The sequence below is a fragment of the Pseudorca crassidens genome, chromosome 3 (assembly GCF_039906515.1).
Source record: "Pseudorca crassidens isolate mPseCra1 chromosome 3, mPseCra1.hap1, whole genome shotgun sequence".
Taxonomy (NCBI): Eukaryota; Metazoa; Chordata; class Mammalia; order Artiodactyla; family Delphinidae; genus Pseudorca; species Pseudorca crassidens.
In genome coordinates, this window is record NC_090298.1 from 169,270,428 (window position 1) to 169,283,082 (window position 12,655).

At 56.0% G+C, this 12,655-nt stretch overlaps 1 protein-coding gene across 1 annotated transcript; it reads right to left on the minus strand.

Annotated features, from left to right (window-relative positions):
- Window positions 1-291: 291 nt before the first annotated feature.
- Window positions 292-11,487, minus strand: SHD (Src homology 2 domain containing transforming protein D). Its single transcript, XM_067734162.1, has 7 exons — window positions 5,937-11,487; window positions 5,408-5,733; window positions 4,206-4,311; window positions 3,939-4,127; window positions 2,572-2,695; window positions 1,333-1,452; window positions 292-707 (listed from the first exon to the last, which is right to left on the minus strand). The coding sequence occupies exons 2-7, from the start codon at window positions 5,702-5,704 to the stop codon at window positions 521-523; spliced, it is 1,023 nt and encodes a 340-aa protein (XP_067590263.1). The 5' UTR covers window positions 5,705-5,733; window positions 5,937-11,487; the 3' UTR covers window positions 292-520.
- Window positions 11,488-12,655: the final 1,168 nt, after the last annotated feature.

A 12,655-nucleotide genomic window follows, 5' to 3' on the forward strand; every position in this document is an offset into this window, starting at 1 on the left:
CAGGGTGGGGGCAGGGCTGGCCTGAGAGCCTCGCCCCCTCCGTTTCTCCATCTTTTTAATCTGCTGGTCTCCATCCACTGTCTCCGGAGTTTTATCTGCCTCCATGCCTCTCTCTCCCTGCCTGTCTCCAGCTCTCTGAATTCTGGTCCCTCCCTGTGAGCCATTCAGGCTCCAACCCCAGCTCCATCCCCAAAACAAGGAGCTGGGGATGCTCTTCCCCCTCCAAGGGTCTGCCTCCCCTTTTCCTTCTGAGGGGCTGAGATCCCCACCTCCCAGAAAGGACACTTGAAACACACAATAACTTATTTATTTTCCAGGCCAGAGGAGGGCTTCGAGACACAATTCTAATCCCTAGAACCTAGAAGGAGGCTGAGCAGGGCGGCTCTGATGAAGACCCAGAGCCTGGAGGGGCAGGGGCGGGGTTCTCTCCATCCAGCCTTCTCCAGGACTGGGAAGACCTCCACTGTTTGCAGCCACTGATCTGGGTCCTCACAGCCCAGGGCGGGGGGCTGAGGCTCAGTCAGGGGGTCTGTGAGACCACGGGGTACAGCAGGGCCAGATGCTCAGCGCCCTGCACAGGCAGTGGGCGGGAGCTATAATGGAGCACCAGCTCCGGCACGCTGGGGAAGGGGCCGCTGTGCTGACCCAGCACGAACTGGTTCTCTCGGATCCGAGCAAACTTCAGATGCAGGAAGCCCTGGCTGCTCCTGGAGACAGGAGTCAGAGGGGGTACCCAGCACTCCAGACCCGCCCACACTCTCCAACCCTAAAGCCACCCCCTCATGGCCCCCAGGAGCCCGACGCTGGCATCCCCTAATATTTCTGATTAACAGCCACTTGGCGTCAAGCTCTTGGCTAGTTCCACACTGCGGGGATGCCTTCCGAGCTTGTCCCCTATCAAGACAGGCTGGAGCTCCTACCAGGTGGAGGTCCCTCCCCAGGAACACAGAAGGCACTTTCTCTCCAAATCTCTTGACACCTTGTGCTACCTGTCCTGGGCTCCTCACTAGGGTTACCCTCAGTCTAGGGTCCCTGGTTCCCCATCTCACTCAAGCCCTACATCTACGGTATGGCTTCCTCTCCATCTTCTTGCGTACCTCCAGTGACAGGGTGTTCATTCTCAGTCGGAACCAAGCCAGTGGCCCCTCTGGAAGCCCCACCCCCTGGCCTAGAAGCCCCGCCCACGGGTCCCATAAGCCCCACCCCCTGGCCTGAAAGCTCTGTCCATCAGCCCTGGAAGTCCCGCCCACTGGCTGCTGGAGACACACCCCTCTGCTCCGGAAAGCACGCAGTCCTGAGACCCTCTGTCCCTCCAGGGGGCTGCGGTCTCACCTGAGGGATAGGGAGCAGTCTTGGGGGCTGGTCTCGCTGAGCCGCACGAGGTAGCTGCCTTCCTTGCAGAGCGACAGGAGGTTCTCGGCATCTGCCCGGCTCAGCGGGCCGTGAAACCACCTAGGGGGTGGGGACAGGTCTCCTGAAGGGCAATCCCCCTTTCCAACACGTCCTGGGGCTGGATGCAGGCACAGCTCTTTCAAGGACTTGTGACGTCCAGGCAAACAAGTGAGACAAATTCCCTTGGATTTCTCAAGAGGAGCCTGGTTTTCAGGCAGACAAGGTTCTCCCTGGGAGGGAGCTGAACCCAGGTCAACCTGGAGCTGCTCCTTCCAATTCAGCACATACCCCGACCTTGATTTTTACAGCCTCCCTCAGCTGGGTCTCCAAGTGTCCTCAACCCCTCCCTAATCCCCCAACTCGAATCACTTGCATATCACTTTCATGAGATTCACCACATCCTGTATCCCCAACCCACCTGTACCATTTGTTACATAATATTTTTCTTTAATGTGCTCAAAGAGAAGCTAGCAGTGGGAGCAAAGTGCCAAAGACAGATGAGCACCAAACAGTTGTTTGTATTGAAAGAAAATACCCTGTGCTTGTGTTAATTAGGCAGTTCTGTGCGGCCCACCTAAGAGGTTTGGGAATGACTGCGATAAACACACCCTGGTACTCACAGGGCTGGGCTCTGGGGGCTCGGGGAGTTCCCTGAGAAGCTCCGAGACTGGAGAGACACAGAGAACACCCAGACTCTCCCAGTTTGTGAGCTTCACCCCAGCCTAAAGTTGGGACCCCTTCAAAATCCTGCTTCTCCCACTTTCACCACAAGATCTCCTGGGGGTGAGAAAGATGTCTCTTTGCTCTCAGGCTTATAAACCCCACTCAAGGGAAGGGAGGAAATCCCCTTTTATTCTGTGTGAGGCAGACACTGTCTTGGAGGTGTTGAGCCCAAGGTTTGGAGAGGTTAAGTGACTTGCCCAAGGCCACACAGCCAAAAGATAGAGAAGGGATTTGAACCCAGAATCTGACGCCGGAGGGAATGGAGACGCCACCTGATTCTGCTTTGCACCGAGCTGGGTGTCTGGCCCACAGCAGGCGCTGTCACCCAGCGAAGATTAGTTGAGGAAATGAATTAAGTGAATGAGTGAAAGTTCCTCCAGCCCCCCTGGCCCGAGGAATCTGTGGCTGGTGTGGGGCAGGGAGGGATTCAACTCCATCTTCAACTTCCCCACTCACGGCTGTTTTTCCAGAGGCAGGGCCGGGTCCACGCGCTCTGCAGGCTGGGGGCTTCGGGGCGGGAGTCTCCGGAGTTCCTTGGCTGAGCCTGAGGTTCTTTCCCACTCTGGACCGTCAAATTGCACTGGAGAAAATTTAAAGAGAAAATGGTTAAGTCCCGCCTATCTCAAGAGGGTGGGGTGGGGGCAAGCCAGTGGAATTTCAGTAGGAAGGCGGTGCCAGCTTAGGGCAACCTATCAGAACCCAGAAGAGGAGGGGTTGGGCTTAAGGCTGGGGCGGGATTGGTACGCGAGCAACCAATTAGCCTTCAGAAGAAAGGGGTGTGGTCATTCTTGAATCTGGTGGCATGGAAGGGTGGGCAGTTCCCTGAGTGATAAATCAGAGAGCAGGGGGTGTGGCTAGAGGGGTCGGTGGGAAGTTCTGCCTGATTTTGGCCAACTCATAGAGCTAGAAAACCACCCTCAATATACAGACAGGTAGACTGAGGCACTGAGCTCCAAGTTCCCTCACAGTCATACAACTTCTGGGGCAGATTTGGGTACGCACAACTCTTCCTGGTCCAAGTTATTTTTTTCCTATATATATTTTTTTGGCCGCACCATGCAGCATGTGGGATCTTAGTTCCCCGACCAGGGATCGAACCCGTGCCCCCTGCAATGCAAGAACGAAGTCTTAAACACTGGACCGCTAGGGAAGTCCAAGTTATTTTATTTCTTAAAGCTGACCTTATTATTCCCTCTTTACAGAAGAGGAAACTGAGGTTCAGAGACTTATCCAAGCTTACCCAACTCAGTTACGAATCGACTCCAGGAAACGCTACCTTCTTCCACAATGGCTCCTGTGTAATTGAGCACTTTAGAACTCAATTTACAAGTACCCTATTCGATAGGTACTAGAATGATCCCCATTTTACAGGTAAGGGAACTGAGACTCAGGGAGATAAAGGGATTTGCCCAAGTGACACAAACCCAGATCCAGTGTGACATCAAAGCCTATTCCTGCACTATACTGAGCAGAATGCGTAGGTTCCATTGCACTCTGAAAGGGGAATTCCCTGGCAGTCCAGTGGTTAGGACTCTGCACTTTCACTGCCGAGGGCCTGGGTTCAATCCCTGGTTGGGGAACTAAAATCCCGCAAACCACGTGGTGCAGCATAAATAAATAAATAAATGGGGTTTCAGTTTCCAAGGAAGTTACAGATTCTCCAGGGAAGATTATGACTATCAGTCATTCACACTTTAGTGAGAATTAACAAACTACCAAAGTGACAGGTGATGCGGATTTACTCTGTAAGTTGAAACAGGGGATGTGACCAGAGCAGGAAATAGAGGGACACAGGCATTCAGAGGTCAGGGTCAGAGAAGCACCTGCAAATGCCTTGGAGATGTGGTCTTTCTTCCACTCCCAGGGCTGGTCATACTCGTCTGCTGGCCGTTCATCCTCCTGGGGCAGCCGGCTCTGCCGAGGTTTCCACCCTGAAGGAGGCCCATCTCCCAGATCTTGGTCCTGCTCCTCATAGGGAGTGTCATACAGCTGCACCCTCCTGTATGGCAGTTCTGGGAGGCCAAGGACACTGGTCAGCTCCCACTCCCACCTGGGACCCTGTCACCTTCCCCCAAGCTCTGCCCACTCACCGCTCATGACTCGCTGGGCATCGTAGGGCTCCATGTAGCCGTCATCCGGGGGTGACGGGTGAGGTTGGGCATCAAAAGGGTCCGAGTACTCGGTGTCGACCTCCAACTGGAGACAGAAAGGAAGGGGAGGGAGTCAAGGGTTCAGGGGGACCAAGCCTAGCTCTGAATACCCCTGCTGGGCAATACTACACCTCTTGCCTGCTGTCTCTGTGTCATCTGATACATCCCCTCCAAGCAAGTAGTTTCCTCTTCCACCCGCGAGTGTTTGCAGATAGAGCTTCCCTTACTCTCTTCCTCTGTGCTGTTCTGATTCTCCCCGACACAGATCCCTACCTCCCTCCTTCAATCATTTTAATGATTAGGTCCCAGTACTGTTCTAAAGGCTTCACATATATTTACTTGTAGCACCAACACTCAGTAAGTACCTTATCCCCATTTTACAGATGAGAAAACCAAGGCATAGAGAGGGCAAGTGACTTGCTCAGGGTCACACAGCTGATAAGTAAGAAGCAGCGCTTGATCCTTGGTCGTCTGCTTCCCCGAGTCCCTGCTTCCTCCTACCTTTCTCTGTGCCATTAACCACTACCTGACACAGCCTACCGTAACCCTCTTTGAAGCCTTCTCTGTCTCTCCACTGAGGGTTTGGGGTGGACCCCCTGATCCTCTAGGAAAAGTACCAAAAAAAAAAAAAAAAAAAGCATGGGCATTGGAGGCAGGTTTGGGTTCAAGTTCTAACAAGCTAGAGCCATGTGACCTTGGGCCGGTCGCTTCTCTTCTGTGAGCCTCAGTTTCCACTTCTGTAAAATGGGAGTAATAAGAGAGCAAGGGTGGAGAGTAGTGGTGAGGATGTTTAAGTGACCGCAGGAAACTGACTCACTCAGATCTGTTTAAGGAAGATCCCTTCAGCTGCTAAGAGGAAGGGAAGCTGTGCGGAGGGATCCAGAAGGGGGGAATCAGGGAGCAGGAGGACAGGGGCACAAAGCCAGTCAGAGAGGGAGGAGGACAACCAGCGCTGTGCAGTGAAAAGGGGCAGATATCAAACTCCACGAAGCGGATGGAGGATTGGGGAGTGTCCGGCTGGTGCCCTGGTCTTTCCCTGGGGTAACACATAAAACACGCTCCCCAAAGTCCTGGGGAAACCTAGCCTGGCCGCCCCACCCAGTCTCCTGGGGCCACCCAACCTCTGGGCCTTAGCCACGCACCTCTTCCCGGGGGCTGCCCAGCAAGACCTTGGCTCTGGCCATGTCAACTGCCTCCACCTTGATGAGCCGGTGCTTTGGAGAGTCGTACTTGGTTTCTCCAGGGCCTTTGGAGTCCCCGGGCCCCGCGGAGTCGGTCTCTAGGCGGCCATCTGCATCCTCATAGGGGTCCTCAAAGTCCAGATCCTTCTGTTCCCGGTAGGCCCGCAGGATGTCGCTGTCCGTGTAGTCGGGGGTGGGCGGCTGCGGAGGGGGCCTCCGACCGCCAAAGCTCAGGTAGTCTCGTAGCCACTTGGCCATTTGAGCGAGTGTCACCCCAAACCTGGCCACTGTCAGAAGAGGACCCACATGCCCTCTTCTGGACCCTCTTCCTCGGCGGAGTCCCCAGGGAGGAGCAGGGGGAGAAGGAAGGGAGGAAGGGAGGAGGAGAAAGATCAGGTGTGACCCTTGGCTGGGCTCAGAGGAGGGGGAAAAGGGGGGGAAAAGGAGGAGACAGAGGAGGGAGGAAGGGGGAGGAGAAGCAAAAGCGCACCTTAGCCCGGCTCTGGAAGGACGGCGGGGGAAGGGGGCGCCCCGTAGAGCCCTGAACGCGGAGCGCGGGGTCGTCCAGCCAGAGCGAGGGGCATCCGCGGAGTTTCCGCGGGCAGCGCGCTCTCCTTGCACGGCTCGGCCACCCGTTGCCTCCGGGAAGCTCCGGGATCCCTTCCTGGGGGCCGGGGGCGGGGAAAGCGCCGCCTGCGGACGCCCCCAAGCCCTGGCTCAGCCCGGACGCCTGGGTTCTCAGCGCAGCGGGCAGGCTCCCCGGGGACTCGGGCGCCGCGCGCAAAGTTGGGCCGCGGGGACGGTGACCCCGGTGCGGCGCATCCTTTGTTGCGCTCCTCGCCGCTCCGGGGGGAGCCCCAATCCCGCGGCCCCCGGCCCGGCCGCCTCGATCCGGCCCCAGTCGCGGGCACAAAGGAAAATAAAATCTCCAATCCCCCTTCACGCTTTCGGAGAGACTTTACCCGCAGCCGCCGGCGCGCGGCCGGGAGGTGGGACTTTGGGGAGGGGGCTCTCAGACGGACGCCCCAGCCCCTACCAGTACCGGGCCGGGTCCCGGGCAGCGACGTCAAGGCTTCCCCGCCCCCTCCCCTCCCCTCCCCCTGCGCTCCCCTCGGAGGTGACTGAGACCTTCAGCTGTTCTGGGGAGGGAGGGGAGCATCTGCCCGGGGAGGGAGGGGGGATGCGGGGCGGGAGTCGCGGGGGCCGAGGCCGCGGCGGCTGGACAGTGACCCGGAGGACTGAGGCTGGCAGGAGCGAGCGAGGAGCACGGGAGGTGGAAACCCACAGGGGCTGACCTTGCTCCGGAGAGCGAGAGGTGTTGAGATGGGGAAGGGGGAGAGGGAGGGGAGGTGGAAATTGGCCGGGAAATGGAGGGCTGGACTTGACCGCGAGCAGGGATGAAATTGACCAGCAGAGGGGGTGAGCGTGACCACTATTGAGGGTTGAAATTGAACCAGGGTCTGGCGGCGAAACTGACCAGGAGATTGGGGTTGTGGAAATTGTTCCAGAGGTCACCGGCTAAAATGAATATTGAGGCAGCCAAAGGAAGGGGGGTTTGCAACGGAAGGGACGGGGTTCTGGCTTCCCCTCCCCCAAGAGGGCTCTTCTCCGTCCCCTCTCCCCCGGGGACTAATTGCAGGATGGGGGAAGGGGTTTGGGGCAGCTGGCCAGGGGAAAGGAGATGGTATCTGTGCCTGGAGTGTGCCTTCGGCATCTGTCCCTTTGTGGTTTCTGGGGGTGGAGGCCGGGAGGGGGACAGAAATGAGAGGTGTCTCGCCTGGCCTGGCTGCCTGTTGGCAGCTGCAGCTGTCAGGGGGCGAGGACACTAACGGATTTGGGGGGAGTAAGATAGGCAAAGGGAGCTGCTGGCCAGTTCCAAAGCAAACACATTTTTTTTCTTTCCCCATAAGGGGGCTTGCTCAGTGACCCCTAATAGAAAGAGTAAGAGAGGGGTAGTCAGGAAGGATGGAACCTCAGATTCCCTCCTCCAAGCCCCCTAGGGTGGGTGTGGCTTGGAGGGGAGGCAAGACCAGACGCAAGTCAGAGCTGACACTGTTGTGAGCTCTCCCCCACTCCGCCCCCCGCAAAGAACAGTGGGGCCTGGGCAATGTCTATGCAGGCCACGCTTTGCTTTCCTGATTTGAAAAATGGGGTTTCTAATAGGAAAAACTCAGAGAGCTGGAGGAAGGATCATCAGGAGGATGTGACATTTTTTTCCTGATGGGGAAACTGAGGCACAGAGAGGGGAGACACACCCCACAGCTCATTTCTGCCTGGATGCTGTGATATGGCCTGGCTTGGGATGGCATTCGACCCCCATCAGGTCTCTTCGTGGAATCAGAGGTTCTCCATCTCCCCTCCACTGTTAGCCCCATTTTCCAGATGGGAAAACTGAGGTCCAGAGCCGATGAGGCAAGGCCCCTCACGGCAGCAGGGGTGTCCGTATGTCCTCCCCTCCTCTTTCCTGCTTTGGCTGAGTTGGCCTCCACACGAACCTGTTGAACTTGGTCCTCCCTCCCGAAGAGCACTCACACAGACCCCCACCCCACCCCGTCCTCTCTGATCAGCGACAGGGCAGCATCCCTGGGGACTGCCCAGGGAGCACGGCAAGTAATTGTCCTGTTTTCTGTCAGCCGCAAGGCAATACCCGGCTCGGGGATGAGCTGTTGACAGATCTCATCAAATCCGAGTCCTCTCCCTGTCAGATAAATACGCGATGTCTAAGGTATAAATATTTGAAAGGGGCCTTCTAATTCCGGTCTGTGTCAGGAATAGCAATTAGAGGCCCTGGAGGCAGAATCAAACGGCGTTTGACTTTCCTGCGCTTTTGAGCTGGGTTCTCCTGGGGCTGCCCCCACTCCCACTGCAGGAGCAGGGAGGGGGCTTGAGAAGGGGCGGGAAATGGTGGACGAGGGTTAGAGCCGGGCTGGAGGTCTGGCGGCCCTGCAGTGGTATGACCTTGAATAGCCAGTAACCTCTTGGGTTTTGCCTTTCTGATTGGGGGAGGAGGGAGCAAGAGAGCAAAGCCAGGAGGCAGGCACTGCATGGACAAAGGCAAGGAGGTGAGTGGTCTGGAGGTCCTGGGCTGATGGGACCTCTTTTTCCCCAGCATTCAGGGTCTGAAAGACGGTCTATCAGGGTCTCCTCAATCAAGGTCTCCTCCCGGGTAGCGCTGGGTTTCTGGAATCCCAGCCCACCTGACCTTGAGTAAGTGACCTGGCCTGTTTTCCCGTCTATGAAATGGAACAGCTAACCTTTGTTGAGCGCTTACTGCCTGGCACTGTTTTGGGTGCCTTAAAAAACATTTTTTTTAAATAAATGTATTTATTTTTTACTTACTTATTTTTGGCTGCATTGTGTCTTCGTTGCTGCGCACGGGCTTTCTCTAGTTGCGGCGAGCGGGGGCTACTCTTCGTTGTGGTGTGCGGGCTTCTCATTGTGGTGGCTTCTCTTGTTGTGCAGCACAGGCTCTAGGCGCATGGGCTTCAGTAGTTGCGGCAGTTGGGCTCAGTAGTTGTGGCTCACAGGTTCTAGCGCACAGGCTCAGTACTTGTGGCGCACGGGCTTAGTTACTCCGCGGCATGTGGGATCTTCCCGGACCAGGGCTCAAACCCGTGTCCCCTGCATTGGCAGGCGGATTCTTAACCACTGCACCACCAGGGAAGCCCCTGAATAGTATTTTCTTGTATGGCATACAGTAAGTGCTCAACAGATGCTTAGGGTGGATGGGACCTCAGGAAGAAGCCAGAGGGGGTCCCTGGCTGGGGGCTGCGCCTGCTCTCACCTCACGGATCCCCATGTCTGCAGGGGGGATGGGAGCCAAGGCACCAGGACAGGAGGGGACCAAGTGGGGATGACCCATGGTGGGACCTATAACCTCCTGATCTGATGGAGGAGACATGGCCCTGATTTAGGAGCTCCTAATCTGATAGGAGAGACGACCTCTGCTCTCAGAAGCTCCTGGACACAGCCCTGCCTTCAGCTCAGTCTGATGGGAGAGACATAGTCCTGCCCTCAGAAGCCCCCAGTCTGACGGAGATGTGTGCAAGCGTCAATAGGCTCCCAGTCTGAAGGGAGAGGCACGGCTCTGACCTTAGGAGCTTCCAGTCTGATGGAGGAGATGTGTGCAAGCGTCAATAGGCTCCCGGTCTGAAGGGAGAGGCACGGCTCTGAACTTAGGAGCTTCCAGTCTGATGGAGGAGGCATAAGACTGACCTTCGAAGTACCCAGTCTGACACAGGAAATACGTGCTTGCTTTCAAGGGCTCCCAGTCTAACACTGGCCTTCCAGGGCCCCAACCTGATGGGGGAAGCACAGACCATTCCCTGGAAGCTCCCAGTCTATAGGGTGTGGTGATCGAAGGTGTAGCCTTGGAGCCTCACAGTTTCAAAGCCAGGTCCAGCCCCTCACTCACCCACTCTGAGCCCTTGGCCAAGGAGCCTCCTGCCATCTGTAAAATGGGGCGGTGGGTAAGGGAGCATGTGCCCGACGGCATGGGTGGCAGAGCCCTGGCATGGAGGGAGCTTGGGGCAGCGCTTGGCCCTCAGCGAGAGCTTGGGAAGCAGGAGCGGCCCCTTGTCTCCTTTGTGAAGCCCAGGCTCAGGAGGGAGGGGGTTCCAGAATAGGGGAGACCACCCCCCCCAGTCCCTCTGATGTGCTCCGGCAGCCAGGCAGCCCCCAGGGGAGTTGATGTAGGAGATTCCGGATGAGGCCTGACAGCTCCCAAGGACCAGATGACAGACATGGAACTCGTGGGGGACGGGGACTGTCGGCAGCGAGCAGGGAAGGGCAGGCTCCAGAGAGCAAAAAGGGGGTGTGGATCTCGGGGTGGCGGGCTCAGGGCAGGGAGCGAGGGGGCATGCAGGCTGAGGCCCTGGAGGGTCAGCACACAACAACAGACCCCCTGCCCAAAGTGTTGCTGCGCTGTCCCTCTGCCTGCTCGGCCCTGGGAACCCCTGCAAGAAAACTGGGGACCAGGAGACAAACTGTTCCCAAGACACGGGTGGGAGAGCAAAGCGTAAAAGCCTGCGGGGGAAATAAGAATTAAAGAAACAATTCCAGTGTAGTGTGGAGGAAAGGGGAGGGTGACAGACAGTGGACAGAAGCGTGGGGCTCCCTGGGCCTCAACTTCCTCATCCGTGAATGGGGAGATACCCACTCAGGCTACATACATTAATTGAGCACCTACTAAGTGCCTAGCTGGTCTTAGGTGCTGGGGACACACTCATCAACACACGGACCCTTGCAAAGCTCACTGTGCAGGGGGGTCTGCAGGTAGACCCTCAGGTGGCTCCTATGACCCCAACCTCCTGGTTGTCACACAAGGTGAGCCCCTCCCCTGGAACGTGGGAGGGATCTGTGGCTTGCTTCTAATCGCGGAACACTGCAACAGTGATGGGCCGTCACTTCTAGCAGACTTTCATGAAGCCAGGCCGTGCAGGCAAGGAACTGAGTGTGGCCTCTGGCTAAGGGTCCATGAGTAAGTGAATTCTGCCAACAACCACGTGGGTGAGCTTGACGCGGACCCTACCCCAGTCGGGCCTTCCAGTGAGACCCCAGCCGCAGCCAACATCTCAACTGCAGCTGTAACAGACCCTGAAGCCGAGAACCCAGTGAAACCACATCCAGATTCCTGTTGTTTTAAGCTGCTAGATTTGGGGATCACTTGTTACACAGCACTAGGTAACTAATACAGAGAGCCACAAGCAGTACGCACACCTCCTAAGGTACTCCCATCAGAACTACCCTACCCTGCTTTAATTGCAACATTAGCACCACCTCTAGTATCATTCGTTTACATCTTATTTTGATATATGAGTAAATATTTTGGCTTTGCAGGTCAAGAATTGCTGTTTTAATCACTCACCTCTGCCACTGGAGAGCAAAGGCAGCCGTGGGTGATATGCACACAAATGGGTGTGTAGGTGTGCCAATAAAACTTTATCTACAGAAACAGGCCACAGGCCACCTTTGGCCTGTGGATCAGAGTTTGGTAACCCATGTTTTAGAACGGAGTCAGGTTAACAATAATGTTAAGTAAATAATAGCAACGGATGGTGCACGTACATGGCAAAAATTGTGGTGGATTAAGAGCAATGGCAGTTCAGGAAACTGTCTGAAAGAATGAATTGAAATGAAGCAGAGAGGCCCCAGCCCCCCAATTTCTTTTCACAACTACTTAAGCTGGGTGACTTCTTTACTTTTTATTTTTTGTTTTTATTTTTAGGCTGTGCCGAGCAGCTTTCGGGATCTTAGTCCCCCCACCAGGGATTGAACACAGGCCCTCAGCAGTGAAAGCGCCGAGTCCTAACCACTGGACCGCTGGGGAATTCCCTGGATGACATTTTAACCCAGAGTCTCTGAATGGCCCACGTCCAGGGCACTGTCTGCAGGATGCTGAGTTGGGGGAAAACAGGGAGTGGTGTGCTGGTACGGGCTTCACAACTGGCTCTGGTGTGGGGAACTGGTTTGCAGCATCTGCCGATTTCCGTGGTGTAAACACTCCGTGGTGGCCAATTTTAAGCCATAAATATGATGCCGCTGGGTGCAAAACTGGGAAGAGATGCACGAGGCATCAGTTCTCACTAGCTGCCAGTGTGGGCTGGCTTTAGTCCCCACCGTCAGGGCTTTTTTTTTTTTTGGTCACGCCAAGAGGCACGTGGGATCTTAGTTTCCCAACCAAGGATCAATCCCGCGCCCCTTGTGGTGGAAGCGTGGAGTCTTAACCACCGGACCGCCAGGGGAGTCCCTGTCAGGGCTTTGGAATCAGACCCACCCAGGTCCTGTCTTCGCAGCCATGGAGCTGTAATATAAGACCCCCAAGCCCTCATCAGAAGCCCTGGTTGGACCCTGGTTCACCTCGTTGTGCTGTCCTAAGCAAGGAAATCACCTTAGGAAAGCGAATCCCCAAAGTGGGGTCGTTTCATCCCCTAAACTCTGACAGTGAAAAACACAAAGCCTCATTATCAAATGCCAGATGACAGTCTGTGTGTGTGTGTCTGTGTGTGAGAGGAGGGCTAACGTCTGTGACCCCGGGAGGGGTGGGAGACCAGAGACGGGGGCTGATCAAGTTGTGAAGCAGTCTGGCGGGGGCACAGGACCTTCAACTAGAAAATACTGCAGCAGGAGATCACACAAGCTGGAATCTGGCAATCTTGAAAGAACATGAGCTTTGGAATCAGACTTGCTGGTTACATGACCGTATCAGCT

Bases quoted from the DNA above. Each gene is read 5' to 3' on its own strand.
- SHD (XM_067734162.1), bottom strand. From the start codon at position 5,704: ATGGCCAAGTGGCTACGAGACTACCTGAGCTTTGGCGGTCGGAGGCCC. The intron at 2,696-3,938 runs GTGCTTCTCTGA...AATTTTCTCCAG, and splicing joins CATCTCCAAGGCATTTGCAG to TGCAATTTGACGGTCCAGAG. The intron at 1,453-2,571 runs GTGAGTGGGGAA...CCCACCCCCTAG, and splicing joins CTGCCTCTGGAAAAACAGCC to GTGGTTTCACGGCCCGCTGA.